The sequence below is a fragment of the Halichoerus grypus genome, chromosome 5 (genome assembly GCF_964656455.1).
Source record: "Halichoerus grypus chromosome 5, mHalGry1.hap1.1, whole genome shotgun sequence".
NCBI classification, from domain to species: Eukaryota; Metazoa; Chordata; class Mammalia; order Carnivora; family Phocidae; genus Halichoerus; species Halichoerus grypus.
In genome coordinates this window covers 156,795,745-156,813,789 of record NC_135716.1, presented here as the reverse complement: position 1 = coordinate 156,813,789, position 18,045 = coordinate 156,795,745, and the positions used below count along the sequence as shown (strand labels likewise).

Sequence of the window (18,045 nt, the reverse complement as noted above, 5' to 3'; positions counted from 1 at the left end):
TCATACTGGGCACAAAGGTGAAGATAAAGAAAAATTTAGTTGTGAAACACTTATGTCAGATTCTTATACCTTAACAGAGAAATTTTTACTCTTTCTATTTAAGATATAAGTTATTCTACCCATATGTTACCTCCTTCAAAACCCAAAGTCTATGGTCTAGGACCCCATGGATATACCCCCAAGGTTTATAGGGGGATCTTTGGATTATTTTCTAAGGCCCTTGGCATGTGCAGATCTAACATTTGTAGTTTTATATAGTCACGCACGCACACACACACACAAATCCTCCAACTTAAAAAAATAATATTTTATCGCTAAAATATGTGTATGAATCTTGCTTGCTGTTAGGTTGGTGGGCTGGGAGTAAGACACTTAAGTTAGCGAGTCTAGCTGGCTTAAGATCTGCACCTCTATGTGGCTTCATTCTTCTCTATTCTCTTCCCACATCAAAACTTTTAAAAGTAATTAAAACTTTTTTTCTTTTTTTGGGGGGGTTTGGGGGTGGGAAGAAAGGATCCAAGGAAAACAGTTGCTAAAGTTGGTGATGGAAATAAGAGGTTTTCTTAACCAGAAAAGGGCTTTAGAAATTACTTTAGACTGCTTTTATAGATTCACTAAAAGTCTAAAAGATTAGTTGTATTTTTCAGTTACACTTTACTGTATCTTATGAAGGAAATTACATGCCATGGAGGTATTTGGAAATTTGAAGATTTAAAAAATTCTGGGATTTGTCCCTCACAAGCGTTAAGGAATCTGTTTCAAAGGCCTAATGGGAAACACACTTCTTCGTAATAAAGCTGAATAGATTAATTAATAGTATAAACTCAGAATTGTAGTTATTGCTCAATTATTGCCTACCTGATTAGGTACTGATTATTGCCTATCAAGTAGACATTTTAATTGGTAGTTATGTGTCTTGGGCTTTCAAATGGAGTCTTGAGTTATTACTGAATTAAATATATCTTGTCAGACAAATTTTTCAATAAAAAGCACTAGGGGGTGGGGGGTGGGAAGGACAACCGTGGAGGCAAATGATTGGCAATAGAGTAGAGAGAATTGTGGACTGGAAATCAGAGTATGCACATAGATCTTGGTTCTGCCACTGTCAGGTTGGTTCTTCAATTGTAAAATGCTGCAGTTGGGCGAGAAGTTTTTCAAGTCTTTCCTCATCTGACATTCCATGTTTCCACATCTCTTTGATTGCAGTGCATGCAAGAGATGGGGAATGGAAAGGCAAACCGACTTTATGAAGCCTACCTTCCTGAGACTTTTCGGCGACCTCAAATAGACCCGTATCTTTTCTGGAGCAACTTAGAAGGCTAACTGGTATTTTTGTGTTTTGGGAGAGTCACAAGACTCAAGCCCCTTGATCTGACCGGGCCATCTCTATGTGGTTTAGTCAGTCTTGCTTTTCTCTCTCCTGCCACCAACACATACAGAAAGCATATTTATACTTTCTAATATCGGAATGGTGCTGTCACATGGGGAAGACTCATTCAGGAATTAAGACTGCAGTGGTTCACTGTGAATTCTCCCATAAAGTGACATGTCTGATAGTTTTTCGATCTTTGAAAATATTGTGTGCTAAAAAGAATAGATTGCTGTATTGAATCAGCAAAACTACCATTCATTTTTAATGCCTTTTCTATGTCCTATGTGAAAGAATGAACTGTTATTGACCAGTTAATCAATAACTTTCTTCCCCCATCCCCTCAACAGGGGATAGCACCCTACTCACAAAACCAAACCCCCTAAAGGCAGTGCTTCTTAAAATATGGTTTGTAGACTGTCTTGTTAGAGTTAGCTTTTTGTTGGGTACTGGTGGAACCTGTTAAAATGCAGTTTTGGGGCCCTGCAGAAGAGACACTGATCAGAATCTGGTAGTGGGGCTCAAGGGCTTATAGTTTTAAGGGGCACTCATGTGCCTTTGTTTAAGGTCTTTGACCCAAGGGCTTTAAAATAGATAATTGACTGCTTTACCTGTATTCTAGAAGAGCCACGGGTTCCTCTGATGTCAATATGAAGATTAATCCCATTTGCTGCTATCATTATCCTGAAGGAAAATCATAGGAAATGGTGATTCCCTGCAGTAACTGTGAAGGGAGCATTTTAAGGTTTTGGTCAGGGAAACTGCATGTGAAGAAACAGGAGCCATATGGAGAAACCAGGCAGGAGGGAGAGAGGAGAACAACATTCCAATGAATACAGATGGACCTTTTAGAGTCATACTGTGGGAAAGATTTGTTTGATTTATCCTTAATAAGCTTTTTGCAGAGCTGTCGAGGGATTTATTCGAGATAAATATGAGAAGAAGAAATACATGGACCGAAGTTTGGACATCAATGCCTTTAGGGTTGGTTATAAATCTTTCAAGCTTTGTTCAAAATGAGTAATTTGCTTATAAATCAGGCCAGGGAAGAATTTGAGAAGAGCTACTGAAATACTCCAGAATCATTTAAAAAAAGTAGAAAAAAGCCAGTTATTGAATCAAGGCCATGAGATATCATGGAGCAGACTTTTGTGTCAGGGACAGACAGGGCAAACCATCAGTGAGTTCTTTGCCTTGATCTGTATTTAGGTGCAAGTGATTCCCAGTTCCAAATTATTTCTTCAAATGGACATGTTGGGCATACTGGATCAAGCTGTAATATGTGTGTGTATATATTTGTATAAATGTCTGTGTATATATGTATTTTTTTCTGTAAATGAAGTCAACAAAATTAATTAAATCACCAAAGTTTTCTTCAGTTTGACCAGTGTGTATTTCCAGTGTGTCAATGGACACAGTGGGACCCTGTTCCTGAGAAGGGCTTTAGAAAGAGACTACCAGGGGTGCCTGAGTGGCTCCATCATTAAGCATCTGCCTTCGGCTCAGGTCATGATCCCAGGGTCCTGGGATCGAGCCCTGCATCGGGCTCCCTGCTCAGCGGGGAGTCTGCTTCTCCCTCTCCCACTTCCCCAGCTTGTGTTCCTTCTCTCACTGTGTCTCTCTCTGTCAAATAAATAAATAAAATCTTTAAAAAAAAAATCTTAAAAAAAAAAAAGAAAGAAAGAGACTACCAGTTGCCAAGCTCACTTTCCATCCTAGGCTTGTGGTTAGGATCTGAAATACAGTGTAACTAGGACAAGTATAACATACAGGAGGAAATACAAAAGGTTTCCGGAAGAAGAAAAGGCACCTGACTAATGACAACTAAAGAGGAACCAGTATGACAACCTAAAAAAGCCTTTGATAAATTCTATAGTAAACTTGCTTAGGAATAACTGACTATTTCTTTAGCTACAGAAGTATAGAGAGTATGGGATTCTCCAGCTCTAGCATGAGTCCTATCTATCTATCATCTATCTAGTTTTGTATTTTAACGGAGGATATACAGGGCTCTAAGTCCTTCCAGGTTATTTAAAGTCAAACTAATTGGAATCTGCTCCAGATTGATCTTTTGGGCTTGTGTGAAAAGGGGCATCAACTAGTAGGTGAGTTTCAATGTAGGCAAGTAAGTGCAAGGTACTACATTTAGTTAAGTAAAGATAATTCCTTCTCAACTTAGTGTGAAGGACTCTTACTTCATAGTCATCCAGAAAAGGGACTTGGAATTTGTCATAACTGTTCCACGAAAGAATCAACCCAGTGTACAGCCACAGCTTGGATGGCATCATCAAAAAGAGTTTGGAACCAAAGCACACACATTTCCTTTGATTTATAGAAAATTGTAGTCTGTCTGCTTAGCTCTGTTCATTGTACCAAAAGATATGAAATCAGATGAGGTCAGAAAAGAGTATCTGAGATACTCCAGAAGATGGGGGAGGAGGGAAGAGTTGCCATGTGAAGATACTATTCATTCAGAATTATGTTGCTGGTGTACTGTACCCATGTAAACAGCCTGTTTTACTCACTGAATGTTTTCACTTAGGAAAGAAATACCTCCTGTTTACCAAAAAGCTATCCCAAGAATTTTTATTTGATGTACTTAGTTTTTAAAAATATTCTTGTGAAGATTTATATGCCAAGAATTAATATTTGCTAAGTGAAGACAGTTAATATCAAATTGAAAAAAAGTGGCTCTGTTAGAGTATTATTTTTAAATGGACAGATAAAGCATTTTTCACTTCAAGAAATAAAGTGTTCTGTATTAAAGCATTACGTCATGTATGAAACAGACATAGTCACATGTGTTCTTTGTGATTATAATATCATATTACAGATAATATGAAAATTAAAGTGGAAAATCCATGCCTACCTTTATCATCTTTACCAGTGATGATCACCTTGGTGTGTAACCTCTTTTTTGTAGTTACTTTTAGGAGGCACAATTATAATAGTTATATAGATTGTCTACTATTTTCGTTCAATTTAGCATATCATGTATTTTTATGTTACTTATATAATGTTCATAACTTTTAATTGTTGCACCCTTCAGTGAGTTACTAGATCACAGTATATTTTACCATTCTCCTTCTGTGGAGAAGACAATATAGAAGACAAGAAAGGTTGTTTAAATTTTTCTTCAGCATAAATAATTCTGGGATGAAGTTCTTGGTGCATAAGGTTATATTTCCATATTTTGGATTATTTTCTTAAGATACATTACAAGATACGGTATTATCGAGGTCAAAGGGATTCAGTATTTGTCTCTTCCTACTTTTGCCAGTATACTTCCCAGAAGTTGTACTGTTTTATGCTGTCTTCTCAGCATTGTAGAAGAGAGCTAGTTTTACTCCATCCCTATCATTAGGTATTATTTTTGAGATCTTTCTCCCCTCAAAAAAGTATTTTAGATCTCACTTTTTGATCATTGGCAAGGCTGAATATTTTTTTGAATGTACTTCCTTTTATAGGTCCGTGTTCTTAAGTTTACTCTGTGGTTCTGTTTTGCATTTAGATGTTCATTTGATGTTAAAAATGAGACCAATAACATTATAATCTATGAAAGTATTATGAAACTGCCTCTGGAAGCAACAAAAACTGAGACTTTCTAACCTTTTATTTTTGATGTGCTTTTTTATTTTATTCAGGCAACTCATTCAGGACACCCTAAAAGGGATACTTTAATCCTTTTACTCTTTTTTTTTTTTGCCTTATTTCCTTAATTTTTTGTTTTCCTAATCTTTAAGCTTGAAATTACAGTTTATTTTCTGATTTTAAAAAAAGGAGATGAAGATTGAGAGGACTTATGATTGAATTTAAAATCACAGAGGATGTATGTCAAGATGAACACGAATTTATTTACTGGTGTACCAAGATGAGGGGGGACCCCTCAAAGGATGAGCAAGTTAAACTTGGGTCCCAAAGGGGCAGCCAACTGGTGAAACGTTTTTCACTTCTGTAGGTAGCCTGGACTCACATTTCAGGAGTCATAGGTGAGTTAGAACAAGGAGGTACTTAATGAGATGTGAAAGATGCCTGTTACAGTATTGAGGCTAATGTGGAAGAGACCAGCTCTCATGCCCCGTACAAAGAAACCCCCAAGTTTGTCAGACTCCTGCATCAGATTCAGTAGGAACTTTTTCTGTCCTTTTTGCACATTTGGAATTAATAATTTGTCAAACTGTTAGTCACCATGGGGCCTGTGTTCTTTGTCTTGTTTTGTTAAATCATTATATAGAAAGAAAAAGATGACAAGTGGAAAAGAGGAAGTGAACCAGCTCCAGAGAAAAAAATGGAACCTGTTGTTTTTGAGAAAGTTAAAATGGTAAGTGGGAAAGTTTTTGCACTAGGTGGATGGCCTCGGATGTGTTTATATGCGGAGGGGAGGGGAAGGAGGATTTCTGGTGGGTGGGGTGGGGTTGGTAGCATATTGCACCATTTTACCTGGGGCCAAAGGGTTCCACATTTAGATTAGATTGCCGGCTGCCATTTCTGATGCTTTCCCATTGCCTTGCTGTTGCCTGATCTGCTCTGTGATGCTTCTTTCTGGGGCCAGTTGGGGGTTTGGGAACTGCATCTGTCCCATCTGAGCAAGAGGCACGGTCCATGCCAGAATGCCGTGACTGTGTGACGCCTCCTGAGGCAGATGCTACATGCATCCTCTCATTAGACGCTCTCTACCTCATTTTCCTGTTGCAGTTAAGAACAGTCCGAAGCCAGGCCATACTGATCCGTTTTAATCCCTCTTGTATTCTTGCTTTGTCATCTTGAAGTAGACACCTTTCTTTTTTCACAGGACATTGTGGCTGTAGTAGTGGATACTCTAATATAAGAGCTTGGCATCTTGGGAGAGAGGACTTTTTACTATTTGCTTAAGGAAGCGTCTTTGATTATCATTCTGAATCGTACTGTCTGCAGAACCCAGTCATTAATGATACGGGCAGAGTGAATTAGGTAATCTTTAAACTGATCTCCCTTTTGGTATTAAAGTTTTTCTAATCACTGGGAGATTTGTTGGCTCTCGGCTCTTACACCACCAGACACCTATCTTTATTCTTAGCTTTTCCTGGGATCAAAACCTGCTGTTTTTGTTGGTTCTCCTGATCTGTGGTTGTCTTGGTTTCAGAAAGCCAAACAAGCACAGATGATATCTTTTTCACTTTAGGTTTGGTTTATGCACTTGTGCTTCCTGACGTGATTCTTTCGCCTGACACTTCCTGAGTTTTCTTTCTTTGGAACTCTGAGGAATACCACAAGAACACCTGTGGCTTTACAGTAATGAAGGAAAAAAAGCGTTCAAAAACACCTGCTTATTTCTTTCTTTAACATATTTTCACCTTAGCCACAGAAAAAAGAAGATCCACAGCTACCTCGGAAAAGCTCCCCGAAATCCTCAGCCCCTGTCATGGATTTGTTGGGCCTTGGTAAGAGTCAGACTTTTCCCACTTCCATAATCTTACACATTATGATGAATTCTCTGTCACCCTGGGAAGATAGGTAGTGATGGGATTCTTCAGTTTGTGTCTTCATCGCTAAGATTGTTCTCTCATGTTTTTCCTGTTGTTTTACATCTGAGCAGTCATTCTAAGAAGTGTTTACACTTTTCAGAGCGACAGTATAGCGTAGTGGTTTGGAGTCAGAGTCCCATCTCTGCCACTTACTATCTTTGTGACCATGGTTAGTTTACTTAACCTCTGAACATTGCTTTCCTAATCTGTGTCATAAGGATGATAACCATCTCTACTTCAAAAGTGTTGTTGGGAGGATTCAATGAGATCGTTCCTTTCAAGCTCTTTGCCCCTTGCCTGGCACAAACTAAGCATTCAGTAAATGTTAGCAAGTTTCACTAAACCAGCACCCAGGAGCCATGTCCCCATCCCTCTCATTTTTCAGGTGCATCCTGTTTCTGAGATGGCCTATTAACCTTGTGGTTATTTTTCTCCAAACCTTTGAAACCCTGAACTAGTGGTTCTGCCCCTTTCAGAAATAGAACCTATTCTTTATCTTTCGCAGATATCACGGCTGTACTTTGGTTTCAGTGCATTTCTGCTGATTTGGGTTATTGGCTATTTAGGTTTATAATTTCTATACCTTCCATTTATCTCTGAAAAAAAGAAATGAAAGCTACACAGCTTTCTGCCTCATATAGCCAGAAGGGAGCCAGCCAGCCCCTTTGCTAGGAGGCTGATATAGCCTTCAGGTCTGGGTTTCTGCTGCCCCATGCCAGACAGCTGGGCCACAGGCTTCTCCAGCATGCTCCTGGGAAGGTAAGGTGAAGCCTTTTTTGAGATGCCCCATCCAAGCTAAATGGTTTCTGAAGCCTAGATTTCCAGGTCCCTGATGGAGCATATAGGTTTTCTCTGTCTGCTTTGTGTCTAGAATAGAAGGAAGGCATGGGCTTAATGAGCAGTGCTACAGTTGAGCTTTGCTCTCTCTTTCCAGATGCTCCTGTGTCCTGCTCCATGGCAAACAGTAAGACCAGCAATACCCTAGAGAAGGATTTAGACCTTTTGGCTTCTGTTCCATCCCCCTCTTCTTCAGTTTCCAGAAAGGTGAGTCATGTGGGCGCCTTAGAATTAAAGAACATTCTGAAAAGAATAATTTTGATAATATGGAACCAGTTCATACTTCCTTGATGGAATTGGACTTTGGTTTTCTTAATTCTTGATTCTTCCCTTAACCCTGTCATCTCTGTTACAGCCTAGGATTACTATCATTCCATTTTGTCTCCTGCCCCCCCAAAAAGTGGGTCCTTTGAGTGGGGCTTCTGTTGAAGGTGTGTCACACTGTAAAGGATGGTACTTAGGTCAGCTCCCCAGCATGAGGGTTACTGCCAGAGAATTTGGAGGTGTGAAAGACTTGAAACTGTTAATGGCTACCATTTGTGGAATACCTGCTTATAACCAGGCACAGCGCTAGGCGATTTTGTATATCCATTTGCATATTTCTTTTATAACCGAAAATATTTACCACAGCCCTGCAAAATGGGTATTTTATAGATGAGGAAACATTAATTCAGAAAAGTTATGACTAGCCTCTCGTTATGCAACTAGTAAATGGCTGTGCTGGGATCTAAACTCAGTTCTCTGTGACTGCGTCATTTGTAGATTTTTGTTTGTTTGTTTGTTTTTCACCAAATCACATTGTTCGACTGTAGAATAAAGAATGGTACCAGAGCTTAACTATCAGGTGTTTTCAATATTTGTGTGGTAGAAATGTCAGGAAGCTATTCACTTGCCCATGAATGTAGAAGCAGCAGAGAAATGAGGGTGGTCCTTACCGAGACCTCTGTGAGGACCGTTTCAATTCTCCCCTCTCCCCCTGCTCTCTTTGCCCTAAGGTTGTAGGTTCCATGCCAACTCCAGGGAGTGCTGGCTCTGTTCCTGAAAACCTGAACCTGTTTCCAGAGCCAGGGAGCAAATCAGAAGAAACAGGCAAGAAACAACTCTCTAAAGACTCCATCCTTTCACTGTATGGATCCCAGACACCTCAAATGCCTGCCCAAGGTAGGTTTCATGGGGGTGGTGGCATTATACTAGATAGAGACATGAGGACTTATGTGCAGGAATTATTTGTTGTAATAGAGGGTAGTTGCTTTGGGGGCCCAGGACATTATACCCTAAACAGGCCTGAACATGACTTTCTTTGTGAAGCTACAAAGTGTCAGGAGGTAGATATTAATGTAATTCAGAGCCATACTTTTGTGGGGTCTGGTGTCACACCTCTATGAAGTCTGACTCAAGGTCTGGACCCAGACTCTGAAAGGAAAGTGGCTAGGTCAGCAGTCCACTGGTAAGCCACTGCAAGTCTTGTAGGGAATCTAAGTGTTCTGCTATGTAAAAGAGCATTCTGAGTTGAGTAGAAATGCTACTGAGAAATTTTAGCCAGAAAGGAGTAGCCAGTGGGTTTGGACTGACTTGGTACACTTTCCTCTTAAATAGTTCTCTGTTTGTTTTCTTGGCAGCAATGTTCATGGCTCCGGCTCAGATGGCGTATCCCACAGCCTACCCCAGCTTCCCTGGGGTCACACCTCCTAACAGCATAATGGGGAGCATGATGCCCCCGCCAGTAGGCATGGTAGCTCAGCCAGGAGCTTCTGGCATGGTTGCCCCCATGGCCATGCCTGCAGGCTATATGGGTGGCATGCAGGCTTCAATGATGGGTGTGCCAAACGGAATGATGACCACCCAGCAGGCTGGCTACATGGCAGGCATGGCAGCTGTGCCGCAGACTATGTATGGGGTTCAGCCAGCTCAGCAGCTGCAGTGGAACCTTACTCAGGTAAGCTACCCCATTTTCCTCGGGACAAGAGTTTTGAGCCTTCCTCAAGGCTGTCTCACGTCATCACTCCCTTATCCTTTGAACCCTTATAACATAAAGGAGATAATGCAGAGACATTCTTAGGTTTGCCACCCTTCCCCACCCTTTTTTTTCCTAGAAGGTCTACCTAATGTCAGACTTTCTGAGGAGTTCTGGGTTACTGTAGAATGAGGGTAATTGCCTCAATCTAAATTTCTCCACACATTCCTCAAAACAAAAATTTTAAAAACCCTATATAGGTAAATAAGGAATGCAAATAAAACCACTCATAACCCATGACTGCCACATCTAGTAGACAGAATACTGCAAACTTCAAATTACATGGCAGTAAACACCCAGATCCGGCAGAGCCAGCATAAGAGTGACTATGTGGAAAGAGCAGAGGGAGCAGGGCCTGGAGGTGACAGAACATAGATAAAATCACTCCCTGGAAAGAAGACCTACCCTGATTAGAGGCATGATGAGAAAAGGTCTGAGACTTAGCAATTAGAACTCTAGTTGTGTGGAGAATCGAAAATGAGGGGCTTGAAATATATGGGGCTAAAGGTGGTAGCTCTGGAAAAGCATTGTTTCTAGGGTAATGGGGGTGACTTGGAATCTTTTTTTTTTTTTTAAGATTTTTTTTTTATTTATTCATTTGAGACACAGAGATACAGAGAGAGAGAGTAGGGGGAGAAGCAGAGGAAGGGGGAGAAGCAGGCCCCCCACTAAGCGGGGAGCCCAATGCAGGGCTCAATCCCAGGACCCTGGGATCATGACCTGAGCCGAAGGCAGGCGCTTAACCATCTGAGCCACCCAGGCGCCCTGGGTGACTTGGAATCTTAAGCAGGCCCCATGCCCAGCCAGCGTGGAGCCTGACTCGGCTTGATCTCACGACCCTCATGACCTGAGCCAGAACTGAGAGCTGGATGCTTAACCGACTGAGCCACCCAGGCCTCCCCTATGGGGGTGACTTAGAAGGAAGAGGTGCTCTTTGGGGACCTGGTAGTGAAGGGAAAGTAAGAAATGAGAAATGGAAAAAGGAATCACAAAATGAGAAGATAAACCATCCTCTCCCCTCCTTCCAAATAATTTCACTATACCAACAGAAGAGGGTGCTCTTGAACTAAGAAATCTAGTAAGCCTCCTGGAACTCTCACACCTATTATTCCTGATTCGGAAAAATAAGGCACTACAAAATAAATAGAAAGTGGCAGGTGACATTTATACAAACTGCTATGAGAAGAAAATAGAAAATGAAAATCAAAACATATCAAGAAATGAAAATTCTCCCTCCCAAAACATCCATGAACAGAAGAAAACTGTTACACAAGCCACCAACGTGAATGAAATGTCCTTTAACACTTGAAGACGAAACAGCTTGAATCAGAAATTTAAAAACTTAGAACCAAAATGGACAAAAAACTGGAAGTTATGAAATGAAACTTTATTGAATTCAGGAAAGAAATTGAAGAAAGACACAATTATCTTAGAAATAAAGTCTGAATTACAAGTTAGCCAAAGGAGAATAGATTCAACTGAAAATATATTTGCCATTGGAGAAAGGTATGACACAGGTCAGAGAATGGAAACTAAATATAGGAAGCAGGAAAATAAATCCAAGAGAAGGTAATGTAGAAATTAAGCAAAGAAGGCCTAACATAAATATATTTGGAGACTCCAAAGAAGAAAAACTAAATAGTGGAGCAGAATTAATATATTTAAATCTATAATACAAGAAAATATCCTATAAATAAAAAACTTCAATATAATATTGAAGGAGCCCACTGTGTATGGCAAAGCTGACCCAGAATGGTCAACTCTAACATACATCCCAGTAAACTTTTAGATTTTATGGAACAAGAAAAATTCTCAGGGCTCCAACCCTCTTTTTACCTCCCATCCCCCCAGATCTGCCATTTTTTAAAGAAAAAAAGAACACTCAGCTTGACATTAGACTTCTAACAGCAACATTAAAAAAAAAAAAAAAAAAAGCAATGGGAGTAGTATTTTCAAGATACTCACATACATGTGAGACAAGTATTTTACAGCCAGACAAGCTATCCTTCAAGGATTGAGGCGTTTAAAAAATCTTAAACATGCAAGAAATCAGAGAATATCATACTTATAAATCTTTCCTGTGCAATCTACCAGAAGATAAGCTTCATCCATCTAAGAGATGAGTGGGGACATTTTGGCAAAAGGACTGATGGTGAATAAATGTTTAATTGAGAATCTAAGACTAAAACTAAGGTAATGACAAGGATAGAAAATCATATGTTTTACTCAGAACAAACAATGGTAACAGGAGGAGAAGATAAAAAAAGAGGAGGAGAAGGTAAAAAGGAGGAGGTAGGATAAATTGATGGTTGCATAGGAAATAGGTGGAAGTTAAAGGGTGTAATAAGCTGACACGCCAAATGGTAGAAGCTTGAGTACAGAATAAAGGAAGCAACAGACAGAAATTATTAGTATAAAGGTAACCACTAGAACAAAAAATGAAGCTTTATAAATACCAAAGGAATACTTTACAACAAAATGGAATACATAGACTATGAAGTACAGCAAATACAACAAACACAGTAAAAATGTAACATGATAGAATTAAGACCAAACATCAGTCATATCAACAGGTAGCTCTTCTATGAAAAGAAAAAGATGTTTAAATTGGCTTACAAAGCAATGCCTAATTTTATACTAGATACAAAAAAATCCACTGAAACAAAGTGATTTAAAGTCTGAACACAAAGATGGGCAGAGTCGGAGTGGCATGTGTGCGTGCCCACACGTATGCGTGCACATGCTGTCTTTCTCAGGTTTGGGTGACAATGTTCACCTGCTGTATAAAAACTATTTTCATGTTTCCCTTTCTCTGTAGTCTGGAAGAGTTTACATAATAAAGGTCTTTGGAGATTGGGTAGAATTCCCACGTGCAATTGTGCAGGCCTTCTGCTTTTTTATGTAGTAATTCTTTGATAGCATTCTCTCTTTGTTCTATGAAAGTCAGCTTTGGAAAACTCTGTTTACCTAGATTAGCTAATTTATCAGGAGTTTCAAATTCATTTATCAAAGGTTAAGCCAAGCAGTCTGTCTCATGATTTTTTAAAGTTTCCTGTTTCAATGGTTATTTCTCCCTTGTCATGTCTTATTTTGTATGTTTGTGGTTTCCTTCTCCCTTGCCCTTTCTATTAGGTTAACTAGTGGTCTATTTTGTTAATTATACATATACATATATAAAAAACCCACCGGATTTTGTTTTATTTATTCTACATTTTTTCTTTGCTTGTTTTTGACCTCAATTTCTGGTTTATCTTTATTATTTCCTTTTATATCTGCCTTTTGACTTACTCTGATCTTCTTTTTCTAGCTTTCATAGTTGGGATTTTAATTTGCTATTTTCAGTCCTTCATGTTTATTTGTATAAGTAATGAAGTGCTATGAAACTGGTGAGAACATGTCAAAAGGACACATGAGCCAACTTCTGGAGGCTCCCACTGTCCAAATATGGGACAAGTTGAACATCAATAGGAATGACACTGATGGATTATAACACTAAAGGAAATGAATCCCATGAGTCCATAGTGATACATTTTTTGAAATGGGTGTAGGAAAGAGGGAGGGAAAGCCTTCTTTACAGAAAAATGGCAACTGGTAATTGTAGAAAGAACAGGATATTCACATATTCTCAAAGAAATACCCTTTAGATTACTTACTAATTACAATAAAAAAAAACCAAACAAACCATGGTGGATACTACCCGTGGTAGCGGGTGCTCAAATGTAAGGTTACCAACAATGGGACAAATGAACATCACGTGCTTCCTGGTATCTTGTACTGAGAAGGACACGATATCACTTCATGTTTAACTTGGATCCAATCATGAGAAAATGTGAGATAAATCCAAATGGAAGGATTTTCTGCAAAATAATTGGACTGGATTCCAAAAACAATGTCAGGAAAGAAAAAGTGGTGGGGAAACTTTTCTGTATTAAAGGAGACTAAGGAGATATGAAAATGAAATGTAACCTATATTAGAGTATTGTATTCATATTAAATTTCTTGTATTGTGGGTCCAGGAAAGTGTTCTTTCTTCTGAGATGCCTCCTGACTTACTAAAAGGTGAAATGTCAGGACATCTGCAGTTTTCAGTGCGCATCAAACATGTACACATATATATGTATGAAGGTCCCATACAAGATATATAGATCTCAGAGAAAAAATGGGGCAAGCTGTTAACAGTTGTGAATTTAAGGAAGGATACATGGGTTCCATTATATTGTTCTTTCAACTTTTCTATAAGCTTGAGGTTTTCTTTTAAAAAGTTGGTGGGTGGGACGCCTGGGTGGCTCAGTCGGTTGAGCATCTGCCTTCGGCTCGGGTCATGATCCCAGGGTCCTGGGATCGAGTCCCGTATCAGGCTCCTTGCTCAGCCGGGGAGCCTGCTTCTCCCTCTCCTTGTGTCCCCTCTCTCACTGTGTCTCTCTCTGTCAAATAAATAAATAAAATCTTAAAAAAAAAAGTTGGTGGGAGAAAAATAGCCCTTCTCCTCAAGAAAAAGAACTTACACAGAAATGTCCCGGGCTTGGGAAATTTAAGGCATTTTTCTTGATAAATAGTTTCCTCTCTTCACTGCCAGAGGCCAGTCTTTCAGTCTCATTCATAAAGAGGCCCCAGCCCCACCCAGACCTTATTCCACTGGTTCTTTTCTCCCAGCAACTTCCGCTCTCACACACCGAAGACCCATTGGTCTTTTTTCTCTTTTTCTTTTTTTTTTGCCTTCCTTTGTTCATTCCAAACAGTCCAGTTTCTTTTTCCTTTTCTCTCGGCTTGAGCATGCACAACCACTTTCAGTGGCACTGACAGTAATAACTCTCCTGGACATAAGACAGGAGCGCTGCTCTGGGGGCTCGTCTGCATACTCTCGGGGCTGGCAAGTTAACAATAGGCCCCTTCTTTTTAGGATGAGAGACTAGAAAGGAAAAAGAATAACGTCTCATGCTGCTTTGATGTTGACTAGCTCCAGGACTCCTTTCCCTCCCTGAGCATTAGTCTCTGTCAACACCTCCCTTCTGAGAAGTCCTTCATTTACGTGGTCTGGAGCCCTCAAAATGATCTATTAAGGTTCAGGGCAGATCTGTACCATAACAGTTTCCCTTTGTCCTGTTCAACCCCTCCCCGCAGACGGAAAGACTCCTCCCCTGCCTTTTTGCAGTAATTGGCTGCATGCCCACAGCCTGGTCTGAAAGTCTCCTCTCTCCCTTTCAGATGACCCAGCAGATGGCTGGGATGAACTTCTGTGGAGCCCATGGCGTGCTGAGCTATGGACAGTCGATGAGCGGCGGAAATGGACAGGCAGCAAATCAGACTCTCAGCCCTCAGATGTGGAAGTAAAAACAAAACACCTGTATGGCTACCACTCTCATCAACCCTCTCTCTCCCAGTTTTCCTCTTTCCCCAACTCCCCCATCCCATCCCCTTTTCCTACCTCTCTGTTTGGTTTAGAAATTGCTCAATCTGTTGTTTGGGGTTTGGCATTCTGCCCAGCCCAGCCGCTTCCCGGACACGCAGACCTCTCTGTTGCTCTATGTTGTACGTGTCCCCTAGCCATCCCGACTTCCTCTGCAGCCTCAACCCGTCCTCTCCTGGTACCAGCACCTTAGGAATTGTTGGCAGAAGGCACTTAAACTGGGAGAAAGGTGCACACCTTTGAGTACCTTTCCCCTGAGGTTAAACCTCCTATCAGACTCTCAGAAAGGTCTGGACGTGTTGTCTTTTAGGCAAAGGGGGGAGGGTTCAGAGGTACTTCTGTATGTGTTGCTAAGCTATTTCTACATGTTTAAATTTTTGGTTGAAGAGGGAGACATCGTGCTCCCATAATTTATGGGAATGAAGAAAGTACTGAAATCAAATTAAATACTCCTTGGGTCTTAGATCAGGTTAGCCCTAGCCCTGGGCTGAGGCAAACCCCCTCCTGTGAGGATGAGCAAAAATATTACTCTACTTTGCCCTGAAATGCTTTCTGGACCTGAGGCTTCAGGACTCATGGCTTCAGTCAGCCTTTATTAGCACCAAAGACTTTACAAAGGTCCTGCACAAGAACACACACCCTGCCCCGCCTCCATCCTACCTGCAGTGGGATCTGGCTCTATGGCTGGAGGACCAGCCCCTCCAGTGGGAATGCACAGCTTAATGTGTGTACTGCTTGTGTGTGTGTGTGTGTGTGTGTGTGTGTGTGTGTGTGTGTGTGTGTTTCACCTCCCACTCTTTCCCCATCTGCTCTGGGTGTTTTGTTTTTGTTTTAGGTTTACACAGAGAGGAGTTAATTTATCAACAGCCTAAAACTGTTGCCACTTTTTCATATAGTTAAAAAAAAAATTGCAATCTCATGCATAGCTCCCTTCCCCCCCCGCCGCCCCAATCTGCCAGTCACTCTTTCATGCCTGTGTATCCCAGGCTGCTCTGTTTCCCCACCTTCTCCAGGTGTGTGAGGCAGAGAGCCTGGACAGCTTTCCTGTCAGTCATTGTTCACCCTACCTGAAAATTAAAACGAGAAAACTTTGCTTAAAAGATTTCACCTGTGGGAACCACAATTCCTGGTTGCCTTTCTCCTGTGTATGTGTAAATTCCTTAATAAATATTGCAGGGAAGGACCCTTTGCTTGGCTGTTACTGTGTATCACTCATGGAGGAGGTTGAGTTACATCTTGGTTTTCTGCTTTCCAGGAGCAGTTCCCCCACTTCCTGTGTTTTAAAAAATTTTATACTGGGGATGCCCAAGGACTGGGACCAGGCTCAGGCAGTCAGAAGGGGGACCCCTGTCCTTTGTCCAGTGGTGTCTAGAGTTGTGAGCTGAGGGAAGTGTGGATATCTGCTCCTGCTAGAGCCACAGAACATCGAAACTAGAAGTCCTTTTCTCCCCCACCAGATAGAGAAGCTGAGACCCGCCTCCCTTCCTCCCTCCCTCCCTTCTTTCCTTTGAGTACATCTTTTAAGTACTTCCAGAGGTAAATGAGAGGATAGCGCAGTGGTGAAGAAAGTAAGCTCTGGATCAGGCTGCCAGTATTCATGTTCCTTCCCGGGCAAGCTACTGAACCCTTGGGTCTCAGTGTAAAATGGAGCTAATGGTCATATTTAAGGTCAAATGAAGCAATTCCTGTGGTACATTCTGCACAGTATTGGACCCTTAGCATTCGAATGTCAACAAGTATTATGTGCCAGACCTATGTTGGGCATTAATTCATTCAACAAGTATTTAATAAGTGTTTTTACAATGTGTCAAATATGTCATAGGCTCTGGAATAAAGCAATGAATCAATACTTGCCAATTTCATGGGATGGTATGGTGGGAGAGACAGACAATAAACAAGTAAACTATTTAATTTCAGATACAAGGTAAGACAAGTTAAGGGGAGAGAGTGGGTGTGGGACCGCTAAGAATGAGTAGTCAGAAAGTTACATTTGAACTGAGACCTGAATAAGCAGCCACTCATGTGGAGATCTGGAAAAAGAATAGAGCAAGTGTAAATGTCTGCGTTGGAAATTGTTTGGCTGGGGCTATCAGTCTGGGAGTCATCAGGGTATGGATGGTATGTAAAGCCATGAGATCAGATGAAATACCTAAGGAGAAAGCATAGTGAGAAGAGGACTGAGCCTTGGGGGCCCATCAGCTTTTAGAATTTGGGAACAACAGATCAGGAAAAATGAATCTGACATTGTTCCTGCTCTTAAGAAGCTCACAGTCTCACAGGGCAACAGACTTAGAATTGCTTAGATGGTGGATTATGGGAGCTAAGGGGCTCCTAGCCCAATCAGGGGAAACTCTCTAAGGATAAGGGCGTTGAGCTGAGTCCTAAAGGAGAGGTAGGAGTTAACCAGCAGGTTGGATGGGAGTGGGGAGAAGAGTATTCCAGACAGATAGTACCCTGGGAACAAAGATGACATCTGCAAGAACACAACTCATTTGGGGAAGCACAAGCAGTGCAATGTTTGTAAGGTCTGATGTGAGTTGGTATGGGGAGAGAGGAGACTGAGGTGTGGCCAAGCCAGATCATGGGTGCTTCCTATATACCCTAGGAGGGAGTTTGGCCTTAGTGTTATGAATGGTGGAGTGACATTGTCAGAGTTGAGTTTTAGGCAGGTCACCCTTGCATTGTGGAGAACAATGTGTTTGAGGGAACAAGACCAGACCTAGGGGAGCAGACAGAAGGCAAAAACTGAACTAGGGCCATGGTAGGTGGGGGTAGGGGAGAATGGAGTGGCTCAAAGCAGCAGCTCATAAGCAGCTTATGAGGCATGTGAGATGCTAAAAGGTGTTCCACAAAAACGCTGAAATAAGTTTGGGAAAGACTGCATGTTCTGTCACCTCTTGTGCATCTAGAATAT

The 18,045-nt window shown here is 41.0% G+C and overlaps 1 protein-coding gene across 2 annotated transcripts in view; it reads left to right on the top strand.

Annotated features, from left to right (window-relative positions):
- The window catches only part of SMAP2 (small ArfGAP2), a 46,994-nt gene extending 30,680 nt beyond the window's left edge, over positions 1 to 16,314 (top strand). For both annotated transcript variants that reach the window (XM_036102874.2, XM_078073325.1), the window contains 8 exons: positions 1,207 to 1,292; positions 2,275 to 2,353; positions 5,604 to 5,690; positions 6,708 to 6,789; positions 7,808 to 7,917; positions 8,706 to 8,871; positions 9,330 to 9,646; positions 14,930 to 16,314. In XM_036102874.2, the coding sequence (XP_035958767.1) occupies positions 1,207 to 1,292; positions 2,275 to 2,353; positions 5,604 to 5,690; positions 6,708 to 6,789; positions 7,808 to 7,917; positions 8,706 to 8,871; positions 9,330 to 9,646; positions 14,930 to 15,055 (1,053 nt within the window). In that variant the 3' untranslated portion in view covers positions 15,056 to 16,314. The remainder of the gene's footprint in view (positions 1 to 1,206; positions 1,293 to 2,274; positions 2,354 to 5,603; positions 5,691 to 6,707; positions 6,790 to 7,807; positions 7,918 to 8,705; positions 8,872 to 9,329; positions 9,647 to 14,929) is intronic.
- The last annotated feature ends 1,731 nt before the right edge of the window (positions 16,315 to 18,045 follow it).